Consider the following 20,233-nt stretch of genomic DNA (forward strand, 5'->3'; position numbering starts at 1 on the left):
ACCAACGTCCCACACTGAGCTTCCGTAAGTGCTAAATCTGACTGTGTGTCCCTGAAAATTTTGGCAAAACAAAAACATGTACATCCTTTAAACAATTATACAAAGCTCCACTGTTTTGGATTTATTAACTGATATATATTGGACCGAAGAGTTACTTTCTTAAGCAAGTTGCCAAATTTGTTTGATGTTTGAAATTCAACACATTGTGTCATGGCTCCGATGCTTCTGTATGATTAAATTGGGCAGTAGAGCAATACTATTCATTCATTCAAGGAATAATTTTTTGTCAGCTTGTTGGATTTGTTGTTACATTTTCTTATGAAATTAAGACACAAACACAATTGTTTCCTTATCAACAAGTACACAAGTGTAATATTTCATTTTATTTATATATGCAAGCAAGTTTATGTTTTTACAAATAAAAAAGCCACTGTCTGCCCAAGCTGTTGGCACAGATATGTAAAAAAATGGGGAGTGAATCAAAGAAAGCCTGCTACTAAGCAAATACAGTGGAGTACAAAAATTCTACTATGGAAATGAAGAAGAAAAAAAATCTCCCTACGTCCAAAATGTCTAATATTGTTGTTCATGTAGTATATAGCTGATAATCATTTTAAGGTTGCAGACTCAGACTCACTTCAACTAAGTTTTAAGTCCTGTGGTGGCACTCATGATGGTCAAGAGCTGAATTAATTCAGGAACAGAGGAGCCGAGTTTTCATCTTGTAATTCAGAGTTGACGATTAGAGCTGCAGAACTCACACTGTAAAATTCCAGTCTTAGATAAAAATAAAATGTCACAAAATGTTGTGAATCACATTTTATGTTTTGGAAGGTTTGCTTTATGCTGAACTGACATAACCAAAGCTATAGTTGTGGAAGTGTTGGGAGTGTGAGTCCAACTAAGCACCGGACAGCAGGTTGACAAGAAGGATGCAGGATTGGCATGAGTCAATATAAACATTTTCACAGGGAGTTTCAAACAAATGGGGAGCAAGCAGCTCATGTCCGCTCCTCTTTCTCACACCAGCTGTAACATTTTTGATTCACACAGAAGATTTCCAGTTCAGGAAATCTGTGATTGTTTCTTCCATCATTTTGTAGCATGCTACCACAGCCAGCAAAAATCGTGTCCCCTTTCGACTGTAGCTAATCAAGATTTTCATTAATTTTATCTTTTTTCTAAACAGTTGTTGTAGACTTGCTTTGGCTACACAAGCTGTGCAGCATGGGCTTGTTGCGAGGTAACATGTTGATTTAGTGACAACATGGTTTGAAGGACCAAGACTGAAAGTCCTCAGTGCAATTTCACATTTGCCAAAAGGGAATTGCTCGTTATAACTACATGTGAGAGAAAGAGGCAAAGGGTGTGAGCTGAGGCTGGTTGGTGCATTATGGGTGACCAGAGCAATACATTACATCATAGCTGCAAATCTCATGAAAGCCAATGAATATGACTTGCAGTTTCATCATGCACGCCTATTCCAGAAATTCAAGGATAAAATGTTATATTTAATTGTAGTTTTGTTAAACTGGGACAATATATTGCTCTGGTGGTAAACAACTAAAGAAGCTAGCTAGCTTAGCAACACCATTAGCAACTAGGACTTCAATACCGCAAGCTAAAAAGTGAGGAACAAAACAAAAATAGCAGAACAGCGCTAGTGGAAATTATTTCTCATACTGTTTAATCATTAAAATTATGACCATTGAATGCATAACCATGCCACAAACAACAACTAGATTCACTGTCTTTTTTCATTAACCTAGAATAAGTTTTTCTTCATTTTTATGAATTAATTCATTGTCATCATTGTTACTTCTTCATGTTATACCAATGCTGCAAGACTATACACAGGTCCCACAAAGGGGACATCAATGCACATACACACCAATAATAAGAGATAGAGAGCTCACAATGGTCAATAAGTGCACAAAACATTTTTTTATCTGAGGTTAAAAACACTGACAAGACATCCATTGTCAGGCAATGAAAGGTTATGAAATGAATACTGTTAATGCAAAACTAGACCCTTATAAATACTGAAATGTATTCAGCCAAGACACACAAGCATACAGACACAATCTGGTGAAGGTTGCCTATTGTGCCTCATCCAGGCTGCATTCACACACTGTCAGGACGCCTTGTCGATTCTAAGTTGGTTTAACTCTATTTCAATATATTCTTTCACAGTACTGTGGTTTTCCACATAATGAAATTCGATCTTTCAAAAGCTCTTAAATGTTGAGAAAACATTGTGTCTAACCTTGTGTTCATTTCCAATTCATAGTCAAGACAATGTCAAACCGTTGCACCTTATATACTACAATTTGTGTAAGATGCTTGTTTAATTTTACCAAATCATAACATGTCAAAATCTCAACATTTGTTTTATTAACCAGCCTAATTGTTTAAAAAATGTATTTTACATGGTTTTGTCTTCCATCAATATTGTGTATGTGTTTGTGTGTGTGTAAATACACTTCTAAGGGTGAGAAGCTGTACAATGAGACTAAACCTCACCTTTCAGACTGTTACCTATCAGAAATCATTTTCTCGGCTGCTCCCCCCAACTGTTTCACATAAATGTAATCTTTACACAGAATATATGTAGGTGCCGTGCACAATACTTCTTACAAAAAACATGAATTTGCCTTTTTGGACACCCTTCCATAATTATGATTTGACAAAAAAGCATTAAAGGTTCTTACTAAAATAGTGAAATGTTGCTGTGAACAGTAAAAGAGCAGAATTATGGCTCAGAGTGATGGCAATAGTGGAGTTTGTGTGTGCGTGTGTGTATGTGTGTGTGCGTGTCTCTGCTGGTTGTCTCGTCATCAATCTATTAATCAGTCAATCAATCATCCTCATCTCAGCTATTCCACTTTCAACCATCTCTACTGGCAGATAGAGACTCATGTTCCCTCAGCGCTTATTACGATCATACAATCATTTTACTAATCAGTTTCTTGCCACTTAATGCGAACAAAACATGTATTTTCACAGAATTACAATTAAGATGCAATGTAGCTCTCAATCCATAAAAGGGTAATGTGGCATTCTCAAAGGAATAAGCACTAAACTCAAATAAAATGATTGCTGTTAAAGCTATCAAGTATTTCCTTCCTGTATCTTCTGAAAAGACACAGTTAGGACTGGAAAGAACACGCACACTCACTCTTACATTGAAAGCTACATACAAAAAAAGCCACTATTAAACAGCCGAGATACCATTCACACTTATCTCTCCTTGATGCCAATGACGTGTTGTCTGTTGTAGTGAGGATCTGGATTAATTTCATTTCAAAAAAACAATTTTGGTCCAATTAAAGCCAGATACACAAAGACATAGCTACTACTGAACATGATAGCAAAACCATAGAATCAAAGTCTCACAATGGCTGGTGTTTATACGTGTACAGATGAGTTTTTCTGTGTTGTTGTGTGTGCAGAATCACATGAAAAGGTGAATGTGATACCAAGCCCCCAACCCCCTACACACTGCCCTTTATATGTACCCCTGTTAAAATTACACATGAACGATGCTGGTAAAATGTGGCAAAAATTCCAAAAAGTGAGAAAAATGTAGTCTTAACAGACATATATAAGACAATATGACATTGATATGACATTGTAAAAGATTTTGTGCTGCTAAGATGTGCTGTTTCTGGAGTACAAATCACAAGTTTACACAAACATTGTCAGAGAAAGGTAAAGAAGCCCAGTTTCGACAGTTAATCCAAATCATCAACCACCTTTAATGCTAATTGTGAACCAATCTAATCTGACATTACGAATAGAATAACACTAATTCACTATCAATTTACTGGTCCGTGATGCCACCTTATCTGGGCAATATGTTTGGATTAATATCACGATTAACTAGCATCAGCATTTTTAAGTGCATTTTGTTAAAAAAAAAAAAGCCACAGCCTGCGATGCGAATGAACATTGGTGGCATAGGCTACTTGTATTTATTGTAATTGGAAGTGAGTACTGTCAAGGACGCAACCGATGAAACTGGGCTCCAGATGAGAGTTGGGAAAATATTTGGTCAGGGTTTATGTGAGTCAAGCTACCCATTTGCACTCATTTAAGTACAAACTTTCCCATAAACCATATTTCTTTGCAATACCAGTCATCATAATGTGGATAAATGACATAGCACAGCATGACACCATCATACGGACACTGCCTGGACAACACTGACCATTCATCCACAAATATATGTTTGTGTGTTTTTGTGCATGTGTGTGATCTGCGCGTTGTCGGTATCGAGGTTTTTGATAGCGGTTTCTTGATATTACACATCCTCGATGAAAAGATCTTACATCGAATGAAGTCTTCCGTGTGTCTTCGACTGACTGTTACTTAGTGTCATGCTAGCAGCAGACATTTCTGATGATAGTTCTTTCATTTAATTCATCTGCAGTGCTTAGCATTTTTATTAAACCACTACACAATTACGTATATGGTTTATGACACAACCTTTAATTTTTTTTAACAATTAACACCCCAGTAGTTTTTTGAAATGCTAAATTGTAATTACAGTTATGATAGTTATGATTTTTCAAATGTACTGTTCTACAAAAGATAGTATATATAGAGAGAGTAAACTGAGAGAGTAAAATAAACTTGACAAATAAACTTGACTTAAACCACATTATCAGTCACATAGCTATTTACTTTCAATGGTTTCACTTGGTATTGTTAATTATTTTTTGAATTCTCAGACAAGCCTAGCAGACCAGTCGAGAGCTCAGTGAAATCAAAACTCTTCATTTCATACACTTCATGATGCTGAAAGGTATCTTCTTACTTTAATGACAGGTGGTCTACTAAAATTGTTAAGCACTGCACATTCATATTGCATAACTTTGAATCGTCAGTTTAAGTCTTCATAGTCTAGGCCAGCACACGGAGGATATCAATGTTTCTTTTCTTCATCATTTTTGCTGCTTACCACAAGTCTGTATATATATATATTTTTTCATACTGATCTATATTGATTAATGTTATGTTCGTATGGATGACTGTGTGCTGCAGGTTTGTGTGTGTGAATAAATACTTTAGTGTGTCTGTTTGGTAGGTGCATGCATTGTTTCGCAACATATGTGTTTATGTGTAGGCATTGAGGCGTTCTTTGGAGCGTGTAGAGTGGATATCATGCAGCTCCTGCTCCTCCTTCGACTTGATATCTTCATATTTCTGCATCCGACTTGCATCTTTCAGGTATCCCCAGTTAGCAGCTAAGGCCATCAGAAAATGGACCTACAGGGACAAGAGGAAAGCAAGAAGGGAAGGAAGGAAGAAGTTATTTTCGTACTTTCATTGCTGAGATTACGGTGGAACCTGTTTTCATATGGGAATATAGACAACCATTCAAACTCACAATCATATCTATGGGGAATTTGGAGTGCTCAATCGGCCTACCATGCATGTTTTTGGAACGTGGGAGAAAACCGGAGTACCCAGAGGTAACCCACGCAGGCATGGGGAGAACATGCAAAGTCCACACAGCAAGGCTGCAGCCAGAATTGAACCCACAACCTCTGCACTGAGGCGAACGTGCTCACCAGTGATCCACTGTGCCGCCCATAGCCCTATTTTCTTGCCTAGCACATTTTTTAAACTGCAATTTGTTCTTCTGAATTCAGCATGTGAGTGGGTGGAGTGTTTCTGGGATGAATACCAACTCCCTGTGAATCCAAGGAATGACAAAACAGGACTAGAAGGAGGTCTGTGACAAAATGTTGTTTTTTACGCAATGGCTGACAAAGACAAAGGTACTATGAGGTACTATCATTAACAGCAGTGATATTGGTAGATTTACTCACTATATACGGCATAGAGATAGATCTCTGAAAGAACTGAATCTCGCCATCAGTGCAAATCTGCACAGTTTAGTGACTCACTTGCCAAGCACCCCCCTCCCTGTTGCCTTCAAAAGGAAGCTGAATTCAGTTATATGCTCAGTCGGCAATGTACTTAACTGAAAAAAGAAAAAACATTTTGAAACAACTATTGTATTTTTCGGAGTATAAGTCGCACCTTTTTTCATAGTTTTGGTGGGGGTGCGACTTATACTAAGGAGCGACTTATACGTGAAATAAAAATAAAAATTTTTGGGGGTCACTCACACATTCACACCGTCATTACCGTCATTGTGAAGTAGATTCACTTCACATGTTTTTTTCAGACTAAACCGGATGAGGGCGCTCTAGGCGTGCTTTGATAAATTCACCATTGGCTGTAACTCATATCAACTGAGAAGGGCTTAACAAAAATGGCACCGAAAAGAAAATCATACTCTGCAGATTACAAACTGCAGTAGTAAAATATGCAGCCGAAAACGGTAATCGAGCAGCAGAAAGAAAATTTGACAAACTTGTTATTTATGTTAGTTATTAGTAGTTTCACATTGTCTAGGGAGGCCGTGAAGGCAGCGGGGGGGGGGGGGGGGGGGGGGTGCGTGACACAGAGGACGAAGATTTCAATGGATTTAATGATTTTGAGTGACACGGATGGTTCGATAAAATTGTTGTTTATATTATAGTTTGATATATAGTTTATACATACCGTTTTTTTCCGTGTATAGTGCGCCCCCATGTATAGTACGCACCCCTAAAAATGGCAAGCTGATGCTGGAAAAAAGCTTGTACCCATGTATAATACGCACCCAATTTTTATGAATTTTTTTAAAAAAAAAATTTAATTTTTTTTTTTTTTAAGTCCCAATGATCGTCACACACGCAGGGAGGCAATGGGTCCCATTTTTATAGTCTTTGGTATGGTCTTAACTAGGCTGGATGTAATTTTTTTTGTTGGTGTTGATTTCTCCGACTGCCCGTAAACGCACCACCGCGCTCCGTGCGCGCACGGGACAGCAAACGAGCAGGTGATCGAGCAAGCGTCTGATACAAGAGCATTGCGGTCGCATGGAGCGTGTTTGACGTGAACAGCAGAGAAGAAAGGAACAAGGCAAAGTGTTGTGAAATAAAATATTACCTGTTATACGGACAGATGGTTTGATAAACGTGTTCTTCATGTTATAGTTATATGAATCACTGTTAATGTTAAGTCAGGCCCATTCTCGGCTCCTCATTTGTGTTTATGTCATGTTAGCATACCGTATTGTTTAGCCTGTTGTTGCTGGTTCATGTCTGTTCTTGGTGTTTCCCCCAAAAGTGCGACTTATACTCCGGTGCGACATACATATATATATATATATATATATATATATATATATATATATATATATATATATATATATATATATATATATATATATATATATATATATATATATATGTTTTCTTTTCCCTTTATTGTGCATTTTACTGCTGGTGCGACTTATACTCCGGTGTGACTTATAGTCCGAAAAATACGGTATATACGTATGATCAATTGAATATCGATCTTTTTTTTGCATTGCTTATTCTCAATAGGGTCGTGGGTGAGATTGAGCCTCTGACTTTGGCCAGGAGGTGGGGTACTGGTTGAAATTAAATATTGTTTTCTTTGCAATAAGTTTCATGCTCACCATTGCAATCACAGCAGCTCCTGCTCCAGCCAGTGCACACACAAACAGATGGAAGGTCAAGTCCAGCTGCAAGAGTCAAAAGAAGGCTTACAATTGTTCATGTGTGCTATTTTTATGCTTGTTTTATATTTGTTATCATTTTAGTCAGATCAAATCATACTGTACTTGTTACCTCATTAGATTCACACATCTTGAAGAACTTCTCAGATCCCGTGCATACCTTCCTCTCCTCAGATATGGTCACGGCCCCTGATGAACAGAAACCTGATCAAGACTAAATGAAATTGTAATTTTTGTGTCTTTAATTTATATGTATAATGGAGCCTCCAAAGTTGATCACAATTCCTCCTGTGGCGCCGGTTGGCGTTCATGTTGTAATTTCAAAATAGCTATGAAAGATTTTTCATTTTACTGTCAATGTTTGAAGTCATATTTTAACATTAATTGTCATCCTAGTGTAAATGTAAATGAATTACTTTTAATAATAATATAAATAATACTTAGACTAACTTATTTGATGAAAGTACAAAACGCACTGACCTATATATATATATATATATATATATATATATAAAAACATGAGGAGCTGCTGACACTGAAGATAATAGACAACTTGTTGCCCCCAGTTGCTTACAGAAATGTTGGAAGTAAGGGGAGTGACACACATCATGTCTACAGAACTCCGGATGTTGCTGTAATGCATCCCACAGTGCACTGGTAGGCTAAAAAGTTTGGCGCTAATTTCCCTGCATTGTTTTCGCTGCCCCCCGATGTAGCTGTATGCTGATTTTGGACTTGCTGTATTGTGGGATAAATACTCGCTTGTGTTGTGTTGTACTGTATAATAAGAGGCTGAGACGGCTTGCTGGGGTTCGATGGTCACTTTAGTGTTGCACTAACTCACAACCTATTGTCAACTACATTGCAGCAGCGCCCCTTGCTGGTCTTACTAGTAACAGTACACCACACCCACCTGTGAGTATATCTTTTTCAAAACAACTACTTTAATTCCAATTTGCATAATAATTACAGATGTAGGTACAGGGATGAACAATTTTGATTATTGTGAGGAACACATGTTTTGCTGCAAAGGTCAAGGTCGAATTAGCGCATGCGGAACTACCCTTTGAAACATGGGTGTTATTCATTGATCCAAACATTAACAATATTTACATACCAAACTGGCGGAGGTCCAGACAGAGGTTGGCTCCCTCAACCACGCTGGTGTTCTTGCACATGGACCAAACATTGAAGTACATGAAGACTGGCAAGCTGGTGAATGCTGTGACACCCAGCCACACCAGGAAAAACAGGTAGGCCAGGAACATCAGCTGAACAGACAGAACGAACTCGGTAACACAAAACTAGAAATATAAATCGTGCTTTTCTAGTCTTTTAGTGAGACAATAGTCAATATATCCAAGGGCCATTATCTACTAGTTTAAAATTTTCAGACAAAAAAAACCATATTCGTCAAAACTCTCGTTTGTCCAGACAATGTTGCACGAGTAAATTGATCTATGAAAAAGAGTCCTCTCTGACCCCATCTTGTACTTCAAATTTGATTTCCAACAAGCCACCAAGCCAGATGGAAAACAACCAATTCGAGACAAGGCCTGGCTAACAAGGTTTCAGTCATTTGCAGAGCACTCAACAGCACATTCTTAGTGGGCACACCGACGTGGCATGTTATGTTGGCCTTCAAGGGGTTGCTGAAACTGTGGTGGAAGATTCACCTCTGTAAAATAAGCAAATAATCCCCATCCCTCATTTGGCAACTGGGCATTAAACTGGCAGACATAAGCAGAGTGAAAAGGTCAGCTGAGAAGATTTAAAATGCAGAATTAGCAATATACCTTTGTTAATTTTTTAGATATTCGTATGTTCCAAAAAAATAAAACTTCAAAAGAGTAACATCGAGGCCCCTATTTTGGTAGACAGATGGCCATGTGCTCTGCAAGGGGAGATTTTGCTGTTTACCTGCCAATGTCATGCACGGACCCCAGTTGGTCTATTTCTGTTTTCACGTAGTCATTGTGATTAGCGAAGTGAGACTACATTCAAGTTTTTCTACAAGTTTAACACTTTTTAATAAGTTTCCCCTTAAATGCAATTTTCACAATCAATATCTTGGCAAAGTAACATTTTCATTTTTCAATAGGAGGAAAACTTTAAAACACAGCTTAAAATGTCCTGTTATGCCTCCTGTGCTAATTATTTGATGTCAAATTTGAATAAAATATTCATGTTTCAGAAATTAATGTATTATTCTGTTTTTCCTGGTTCGAAAATTCACAACAATAGAATATGGTTCCAGTTGATGACCATAAAGTGAGTCACCCATCTCTTAGGCGGCATGAGCTGAAACAAAATATATAAAACTGTGAAATCCTGTTGTGTTTGGATATAAGATTTCTTACAAATGCAGTCAGGCAGCGTCCACAAGCAGTAATCTTGAACTCTCCATACAGATCTCTAATTGCTCCAGTAGTGAAAAATGCCTCCACCAGCAACAGCACTCCAAAGACAAAGAATCCAGCTGCAAGGCCGTAGATGATGTACTTCAGGATGTCAATGCTACAGGGAAAATAAACATCACTCTTTCATTCCCAAGGTCCATTCTAAATTTTTACATTATGAATCATTTCATCATCAAATCATGAATAATTACAGAGGTGGATTTTATTTTTCAAAGAAAGGAAATCAGATATAAAAGTGGAAATAGTCCTGTAGTATGTCTATTGTGATAAAATGTGATGATGTAACAATATTTTTTGGTGCATCGTGGAGAGCCTGTCTTTTTCATGTAATATAATGATCCGATGATCCAGAACATATATTGAATCATAGTTGTCCAAACTATAGACCGGGTGCCATTTGCGGCCTACTGTCCATTTTGGGTAGGCTGCGGCATACACTATAAATAACTGACATGGTCTGTAATGCTACTTAAATAAAAAAGTGGGGGTGGACAGCATTAGAAACAGAGCTTTCAAAAATCCGAAGGGATGTGAATAATGAGGCCTTCCATTACAACTAACTACCAATTACACAAAAAAAATTTCTAGATAGGCAAAGACACAAATAAATTTACAGCTAAAAAAATAGTACCGTTTTTTTCCGTGTATAGTGCGCCCCCATGTACAGTACGCACCCTAAAAATGGCAAGCTGATGCTGGAAAAAAGCTTGTACCCATGTATAATACGCACCCAATTTTTATGAATTTTTTTTAAAAATAAATTTAATTTTTTTTTTTTTTTTTTCAAGTCCCAATGATCGTCACACACGCAGGGAGGCAATGGGTCCCATTTTTATAGTCTTTGGTATGGTCTTAACTAGGCTGGATGTAATTTTTTTTGTTGGCGTTGATTTCTCCGACTGCCCGTAAACGCACCACCGCGCTTCGTGCGCGCACGGGACAGCAAACGAGCAGGTGATCGAGCAAGCGTCTGATACGAGAGCATTGCGGTCGCATGGAGCGTGTTTGAAGTGAACAGCAGAGAAGAAAGGAACAAGGCAAAGTGTTGTGAAATAAAATATTACCTGTTATACGGATTTAGGTAGAGAACTGAACTCTCGCTCTTTATATAGCTGACGTGTCTTGCGCATCCGTTCTGCGCATCTGTAATGGCGGCCTCGTATGATATCCGGTTTGCGTGTGTGCGAGAGCGAGAGAGAGCGAGAGAGAGCGAGAGCGCGCGAGAGAACGCTCAACCGTAGCGCGCCGCCGACCGCCCAACTGCACCGCGCTGGTCGATTATTGTGACAGAGCCGTCGCTGAAATTTAGATATTTTTAAAGTCCTGATGTACTTTCTAAAATTTAAGTGGACCTCAGTGCGCACTGCGCAGGGATCTTAATTTGGTGCGGTCGCGCAACCGCAGCGCGCCGGGCGCTCACTGTCGCATTGCTTAAAGAGCGCCTTTGTGTTTTAGGATGAACAGCAGAGACCAAAGGAACAAGGCAAAGTGTTGTGAAATAAAATATTACCTGTAATACGCATTTTGTTATTTGCTGATTGAAACTGCTAATTAAACTGTGAATTGAAACTAATAGGAAGAAAACAACTCTCGCTCTTTATATAGCTGACGTGTCTTGCGCATCCGTTCTGTGCATTTTATTTCACAACACTTTGCCTTTCTTCTCTGCTGTTCACTTCAAACACGCTCCATGCGACCGCAATGCTCTCGTATCAGACGCTTGCTCGATCACCTGCTCGTTTGCTGTCCCGTGCGCGCACGAAGCGCGGTGGTGCGTTTACGGGCAGTCGGAGAAATCAACGCCAACAAAAAAAATTACATCCAGCCTAGTTAAGACCATACCAAAGACTATAAAAATGGGACCCATTGCCTCCCTGCGTGTGTGACGATCATTGGGACTTAAAAAAAAAAAAAAATTAAAAAACAAAATTAAAAATTTTTTTTGTACCCATGTATAATGCGCACCCCAGATTTTAGGACAATAAATTAGTTAAATTTTGCGCACTATACACGGAAAAAAACGGTAACACAATTTCTCTTCAAATCACTGTGGAGAATTCAGATAATTCCGTTTTAGAAACAAAAGTGGTTTCCTTTGCTTTCTGCTGGATGTCAAAGTCCGATATTAAATTAATGGTTTTCAAATCTGGTCATTTTACCACAGAATGTTCTTGATATGGTTTTAAATGTGGAGATGGGATTCAACTGTGACTCATTATAGGGGCTGATTTATTCTAGTTAGCTACATCCACCGCCTCCTAAATGATTTCCCTTATTGTCTTTAACACAAAATATTGTTAAAAAAACAACAAATAGCGATATTATACAAAATAATTATAATTGCTTCACTGATTGTTTTTTTCCGTGTTTAGCAAGATAAATTGAAAATATTCAATGTAGCTCTAGCATCATTCTATTTTTCTGGATGTAGCCCTCAGAATAAAAAAGGATAGATACCCCAGTTAAGACTTAAATGAATGGCTTCATCATCAGCAGTGGCAGGTACTAATTCTGATTGTACCACTACTACAGTTGGGCATGTACGGCAACTTCAGTGTCTCATTTAATATAAATTGTTAGCCTAAACAAAAGTGTGATGTTCATATTTTCATCCAGTGATACCAACCCCCCATCTCCTGTTTTTGTTTTGCAGGAACAATTCCAGAATTTAAGCTTTTAACTTTCTAATCCTGCATTCCACTTCAAACCCACCAAATATTTACTTAAGTCAGAGTAACGTAGCATCTTCCAAAGGAGTCGAAGGACCACATAAACTAACATGTTTTGTGAATAAATGACTATATGCTTGCTTATCTCTGATTGATAGGGATTTTACTTAACACATGTTAAAAACGACATTATGATTTAAACTGTAACAAAAGCCCAAAGTATTGGTGCATCTTTTAAACAAGACATCATGACAGTTAGTCATTTAAATGTAAACAAAAGTTCCGGCTAATCATGATCAGATAACGAGATATGGTTTGGATTGTTGTTGTCACTCACATGGTGAACACATCCAGTGTTTCTCCAGGTGCTCGGATGACCTCAAAGTAGTTCTGGAGGATGGTGACGGTTCCACTCAAAGCCTCATGACCACATCCGCAGAACAAGGCCACACCCATGTAGAGGATGATAGTTGCGATGAGAGATGCCCAGGGCAAACTACCCACACATCGCTCACAACATTCCTTACAACCTGAAAAAAAAAAACCATTATTAAGTAATGCAAGAATGCCTTTACAGTAAATTTATCATGTTGAAGATCGAGTTGACAATACAGGAATGACCTTTATTGACTTTATTTGTTTGTTTGTTTGTTTGTTTGTTTATTGTAATGGAAGACAAATATTAAAAACTATACCACAAATTCACAACACGGTAAATGTTGGTAAAGGGCAAAGTGAGCACCCCTTTATTTTGTATTTTATTGTTGTGACATGTTATGAAATAAGCTGTTGAAATGGCTAGTGGGTGTGTCTATAGCATAGCAATTGAAGCTGCCGTGATCTTCCATGCATAATGCGCAAAATTCAACTAATTTCTAAAATCTGGGGTGCGATAATGCATGGGTACAACAATTTTTGAAGAAAATCTCCCTCGAAATAAAACTTGAAATCTCCTTTCTTCTTGTTTGTTGTCAATCGCGCATCGCATTCAGCCATCCTGCCCAACAGACTTAGTCAGTAAAATTCATAATTGACGACACATCGGGTTGCGGGGGCAGCAGCTTCAGGAGGGACTTCCCTCTCCCCAACCACTTCATCCAGCTCATCCCGGGGGATCCCAAAGCGTTCCCAGGTCAGCTGAGAGACATAGTCTCTCCAACGCGTCCTGGGTCGTCCCCGGGCTCTCGTACCGGTGGGACATGCCTGGAACACCTCCCCAGGGAGGCGTCCAGGAGGCATCCTGATGAGATGCCCGAGCCACCTCATCTGGCTCCTCTCAACGTGGAGGAGTAGCGACTCTACTCCGAGTCTCTCCCGGATGACCGAGCTTCTCACCCTATCTCTAAGGGAGAGCCCGGAAATCCTGCGGAGAAAACTCATTTCGGCCGCTTGTATCCGAGATCTCGTTCTTTCGGTCACGACCCATAGCTCGTGACCATAGGTGAGGGTAGGAGCGTAAATCGACCGGTAAATTGAGAGTTCTGCCTTTTGGCTCAGCTCTCTCTTTATCACGACGGACCGGTACAGGGTCCGCATTACTGCCGACGCTGCACCGATCCGCCTGTCGATCTCGCGCTCCATCCTCCCCTCACTCGTGAACAAGACCCCAAGAAACTTAAACTCCTACACTTGGGGCAGGATCTCATCCCCGATACGGAGAGGGGATTCCACCCTTTTCTGATCGAGGACCATGGACTCAGATTTGGAGGTGCTGACCTTCATCCCGACCGCTTCACACTCGGCTGCGAACCGCTCCAGTGAGAGCTGGAGATCACGGCCTGAAGAAGCCAACAGCACCACGTTGTCTGCAAAAACCAGAGACGCGATGCTGAGGTCCCCAAACCGGACCCCCTCAACGCCTCGGCTGCGCCTAGAAATTCTGTCCATAAAAATTATGAACAGAATCGGTGACAAAGGGCAGCCTTGGCGGAGTCCAACCCTCACTGGGAACGAATCCGACTTACTGCCGGAAACGCGGACCAAACTCTGGCATCGGTGATACAGGGACAGAACCGCCCTTATCAGTTGGCTCGGCGCCCCGTACTCCCGAAGCACCCTCCACAGAACCTCCCGAGGGACACGGTTGAACGCCTTCTCCAAGTCCACAAAACACATGTGGACTGGTTGGGCGAACTTCCATGCGCCCTCGAGGATCCTGCTGAGGGTGTAGAGCTGGTCCACGAAAGCCACACTGATCCTCCTGAATCCGAGGTTAAATCTCCCAACGGACCCTCCTCTCTAGCACCCCTGAATAGACCTTACCAGGGAGGCTGAGGAGTGTGATTCCCCTGTAATTGGAACACACCCTACGGTCCCCCTTCTTAAAGAGGGGACCACCACCCCAGTCTGCCAATCCAGAGGCACTGGCAACGCAATGTTGTCGAGGCGTGTCAGCCATGACAACCCTACAACATCCAGAGCCCTTAAGAACGCCGGGCGGATCTCATCCACGACATGATTTTATTTCAAGCAAACTAAATTTAATGACAAAATGGAAAGGAAGGAAATGACAAATTTGTCATCGCTTGTGCTTATTTTCCTTATCATCCTGCAGGTTTTGGCAATCCATTTACCAATTGTAATTTGAATAAGGCCAGGACATCATTCTATTCAACTGTGAGTGTGAGCATGGTCAGTAGGTATCTATCCGTCTGTCAATGATATATGGTGGCTTGTCCTGAACTCCGGTACTTGTTATATATAGCAAAATGTATTTAATATTATAGTGAGCGGGGGTGGGGTCACTGAGTTTATTTGAGGGGCAAATGCTGCCTCTGAATTTACAGCATTTAATATAGCTTTGGATCATTTTAACCAGCTCAGTGGCCTGGTGGTAGAGTGTCTGCCCTGAGACTGGAAGGTTGTGGGTTCAAACCCCGGCCGGGTCATACCAAAGACTATAAAAATGGGACCCTTTGACTCCCTGCTTGCCACTCAGCATTAAGGGCGGAATTGGGGGTTAGATCACCAAATGATTCCCGAGCGCGGCACCGCTACTGCTCACTGCTCCCCTCTCCCCCAGGGGATGGATCAAAATCACTCGGGGATGGGTTAAATGTAGAGGACAAATTTCACCACACCCAGATGTGTGTGTGTGAAGATCATTGGGACTTTAACTTTTATTGCTCCAATTGTTCCATGCGCTGTCTTCTTCTAGCTTTTATTTAGAAATTTCTTTAAAATGGTCACAGCTGTTTTAGCTCAAATTGTTATCTATTGTGCTTTTGTAATGATAATTTCAAAATGTATACCTAAAGAACCACATGCACGCACACATGCACGCACACGCACACACACACACGCACACGCACACACACGCATAGATAAACAGCCCAGTTGCAAGTACATGCAAAAAAACAAAATGTATTGAAAACAATAAAAGCATCTCCTTAGTTCTTAGAAAAGAGCTTGTGTGTTTCCATTTATGTGAGTCATCCTACTGCTCATGTTTAATTGACCAGCCATGTTGCCATGCCAGCAGGGGTGTGGCAGGAGCCTGCTGACCCACTTTGCCTGTAGCGTTCTCATGGCAACAGTGCAGCTCGGCAAGCATCACAGCCACAGCTAATACACATTTTCCTGCATAGATTCACAGGCACAAATCATGTCAGTTTATTCCGTGGTTTATTTTGCAGAGATCAATGTTTTATGTCAAAATGAGAGCCATAACGGTGGAAACATGTAATAATAATATAATAATTTGCACTGAAGAGCTAATATTTTGAAAATATTAATTACAATTAAGATCATGTATACCAGGGGTGTCAAAATATTTTTTTTCGCTGGCCGCATTGTAGTCAGCTTCTTTCGGAGGGCCATTATGACTGTCAACCCAAATAAATGTATGAGCACCTCATATTATATACAGTAAAAGCTACAAAACAAACTGACAAATAACTCGTTTTCAAATTAGATGAGTAAAATCTGGTCAGATATTTAAAAAAAAAAGATATTAAAAGTGAAGACAATTTGCAATTCTAGTAATGACACATGAATTTGATGCACAATTTGTCTTCGCGGGCCACATAAAATCATGTGGCGGGCCTTGAGTTTGACACCTGTGGTTTAGACAATCTCATATTTTAATATTCATATATGTGCAAATCTTCTCATTATTTCATATAAACATAACTGCTCAATCAGAACACGAATATAACACACAGAACTGTATAGACACACAGATACACACACATACACACACACGCACGCCCCCCCCCCCCCGCACTAACAGATACCAAATGGTCATGTGACATTTTCCTGCCATTTCCGGACAGTATAAAAAAAGCTGACCTGGAGAAACTGTTGTTTCATCTGCTGCCATGCCATGTGTACTGACCGCCATTAAACAGCCCAAGATCTAGCCAATAAAGAACCAACTCTGTACTCCGCACCTTTGTTTTTTGTCTGGCTCAACAACGGGCATCGCTCACAATACGCAACAATACTTACTGTATAAAAACACATTTGCATAAACAATAGCCATTCAACCATTTTATGATTAAAGATCATGATTATTTGTCACATTAGTGAGGCAGTTTTAAGCCAGATGGAGGAAATATGACACACTGTGTTATGCATGTGTGGAGAGGGACTGCTTGTTTTTTTTGCTTGTGATTGCATGAATATGACATTACCGTTTTTTTCCGTGTATAATGCGCCCCCATGTATAATACGCACCCTAAAAATGGCATGTTGATGCTGGAAAAAAGCCTGTACCCATGTATAATACGCACCCAATTTTTAAAAAAATTTTTTTTTAATTATTTTTATTTATTTTTTTAAGTCCCAATGATCGTCACACACGCAGGGAGGCAATGGGTCCCATTTTTATAGTCTTTGGTATGGTCTTAACTAGGCTGGATGTATTTTATTTTGTTGGCGTTGATTTCTCCGACTGCCCGTGAAGGCACCACCGCGTTCATGCGGACATGTGAAAAAAGCGTGCGGACGTGAAATAGGCGCCTCTGTATGGGAGAGACGTCGAAGAGGAATAAAAACACCCTTGGAAACCAAAACTTGACCCTCGTCGTGACTCGGAGCCGCAACAAATGTTTCGGATTTGTGTAGGGTACATTGTGACAGCAAACGAGCAGGTGATCGAGCAAGCGTCTGATACGAGAGCATTGCGGTCGTATGGAGCGTGTTTGAAGTGAACAGCACAGACGAAAGGAACAAGGCAAAGTGTTGTGAAATAAAATATTACCTGAAATACGCATTTTGTTATTTGCTGATTGAAACTGCTAATTAAACTGTGAATTGAAACTAATAGGAAGAAAACTGAACTCTCGCTCTTTATATAGCTGACGTGTCTTGCGCATCCGTTCTGCGCATCGGATCCATAGTGCGCATGCGCAGTGATACTGCCTCGGTATGACGTCCGGTCCGTGATGGAGATTAAAAAACAAACAATATTTGACAATAACACACCATCAAGGATTGCACCATCGCATCAAACGATGGGTCGTCAATTTAGAATTTTACTGACTAAGTGTGTTGGGCAGGATGGCTGAATGCGATGCGCGATTGACAACAAACAAGAAGAAAGGTGATTTCAAGTTTTATTTCGAGGGAGATTTGTCATGTCTCGTCCCCAGTTTTGCTATGTGTCTAGGTTGCCATAGTTTCTGTTCGCGTCGCCCCTCCCTTCCTGTGTCACCTCAATCAATGTAACGTGTTTTGTATTTAAGTCCTGTCTGCCCCTCGCTCACCGTCGGATGATGTCATGATGTCTGTTTGGTTTCTGTTCCTGTCTTTGGTAATGTCACCCTGTCTTTTTGTTCCAAGTCTTTGTCGGTCAGTCCTGTTGTTGGTTTTGTTGTAACACGACTTAAAAAAATAAAAAAATAAAGAAAGAAAAAAAAGAAAATTAAAAATTTTTTGTACCCATGTATAATGCGCACCCCAGATTTTAGGACAATAAATTAGTTAAATTTTGCGCATTATACCCGGAAAAAAACGGTACTCAAAATATGTAGAGGATGCATATTAATTAAGTTGTATTAGACAAAGTATGTGTGTAGCAGGTATTTATCATTGTGTGTTCTATACTTCAGTCATATTATAATCCATCACATATTTCCTTAGATGGGTTTGATAAGCAGGCAAGACCCGTGACCTGGTAAAAACTGGGGCACGATAAGCACAAATGGCTGTATGTGCTCCATAAACATGAGGGTAATTCTTTTTTGTATGGAGGTACAGCATTAATAGTGCAGTCATTTTTCTTCATTTTTGATGACCCTACACCAGTCACTTACACAAGGTAAGACCTGCTAAACGTCAGGCGGCGTATTCTGCACCATTTTCTGTCGCCAATTTTTACAAAATTTTGGGGGATAATTAGAGGGGTGCAGCTTCACTTTGTGGGGCCTGTTATCGACAAAGCAAATGAGGGAAGTGTGCTGGCGTCTTAGTGAATCTTCAAACTCAATCTCCTTTGATTTACCTCGCCAATCTACACTCTCGAGCAATCAAAATGGACTTTGGGTATTTTGCCGCTCATTGTTTGAGTGAAATCTGGCTCAGTGCATTTCAGACGATGCACTTCAGTCCAATACTTGCTTCGGACCATCAGACCACAGTTAATGTCGAACCTTTTAAAATTTTTGTTTTTAGTTACTTAATCAGCCTATAAATTTGAGTTAATAGATTCTATATTGTTATTGTGGTTAAGCCAAGCTAACATTGCTGTTATTTGATTGCTCAGTTGTGTTAGTATTTAGTCATTTCATTTACTTGTTTACTTATTTTGCTTTGGTCAACAAAAATATGTATGCAATTGCTGAACTCAAAAGCAAATGACAGCAAATGTCCCATATACTGTAGATTCTTGAAATCCTCATCATGCACACAGTCACACGCAATCACACACGCGTGCTGCTGGCATGCCCTTCTGAAATTATTCTAACTGTCAGTCAGAATGTTTATTCAACCTTAAATCCCTCCTTGCCTCTCCATGACTGTCCATAGCTCACACTCGTGCCAGCAATTTCTGCTTTGAAGACATGACCAACACATTCTCTTAGCACTGTTAGGCATTTAGTAATAAGAGTGATAACGACAATAATATCTGACCTACAGAGAATATAAAAAGTATACACACTCCTGTTTAAACACAAGGTTTTTGTGATCTCATCAAAAAATAGAAATAAATAAACTATTCCTAAAAATGTCATGTATAAACTATACAACTCCATTGAATAAAAGGAGAAGTACCATGATTTTCAATGCATAATGCGCAAAATGTAACTAATTTATTGTCCTAAAATCTACAACAATTTTTGAAGAAAATCTCCGTCGAAATAAAACTTGAAATCACCTTTCTTCTTGTTTGTTGTCAATCGCGCATCGCATTCAGCCATCCTGCCCAACAGACTTAGTCAGTAAAATTCATAATTGACGACACATCGTTTGATGCAATGGTGCAATCCTTGATGGTGTGTTATTGTCAAATATTGTTTGTTTTTTAATCTCCATCGCAGACCGCATATCATACGGAGGCCGCCATGACAGTATGCGCAGAACGGATGCGCAAGACACGT

General features: G+C 39.8%; 1 protein-coding gene across 3 annotated transcripts in view; it reads right to left on the reverse strand.

Moving 5' to 3' along the window:
• Nucleotides 1-352: 352 nt before the first annotated feature.
• The window catches only part of LOC133151918 (neuronal membrane glycoprotein M6-a-like), a 30,031-nt gene continuing 10,150 nt past the window's right edge, over nucleotides 353-20,233 (reverse strand). The window contains exons 1-7 of one of the 3 annotated variants that reach the window (XM_061275332.1): nucleotides 20,011-20,193; nucleotides 13,030-13,222; nucleotides 9,964-10,120; nucleotides 8,721-8,874; nucleotides 7,716-7,792; nucleotides 7,544-7,609; nucleotides 353-5,271 (exon numbers count right to left, since the gene is read on the reverse strand). In XM_061275332.1, the coding sequence (XP_061131316.1) occupies nucleotides 5,119-5,271; nucleotides 7,544-7,609; nucleotides 7,716-7,792; nucleotides 8,721-8,874; nucleotides 9,964-10,120; nucleotides 13,030-13,222; nucleotides 20,011-20,053 (843 nt within the window). In that variant the 5' untranslated portion in view covers nucleotides 20,054-20,193 and the 3' untranslated portion in view covers nucleotides 353-5,118. Of the gene's footprint in view, nucleotides 5,272-7,543; nucleotides 7,610-7,715; nucleotides 7,793-8,720; nucleotides 8,875-9,963; nucleotides 10,121-13,029; nucleotides 13,223-17,895; nucleotides 18,108-20,010; nucleotides 20,194-20,233 lie in introns of those variants that run through there. The other 2 variants (XM_061275334.1, XM_061275333.1) reach the window with 2 other exon arrangements.

This window comes from Syngnathus typhle, linkage group LG3 (genome assembly GCF_033458585.1).
Source record: "Syngnathus typhle isolate RoL2023-S1 ecotype Sweden linkage group LG3, RoL_Styp_1.0, whole genome shotgun sequence".
NCBI lineage: Eukaryota > Metazoa > Chordata > Actinopteri > Syngnathiformes > Syngnathidae > Syngnathus > Syngnathus typhle.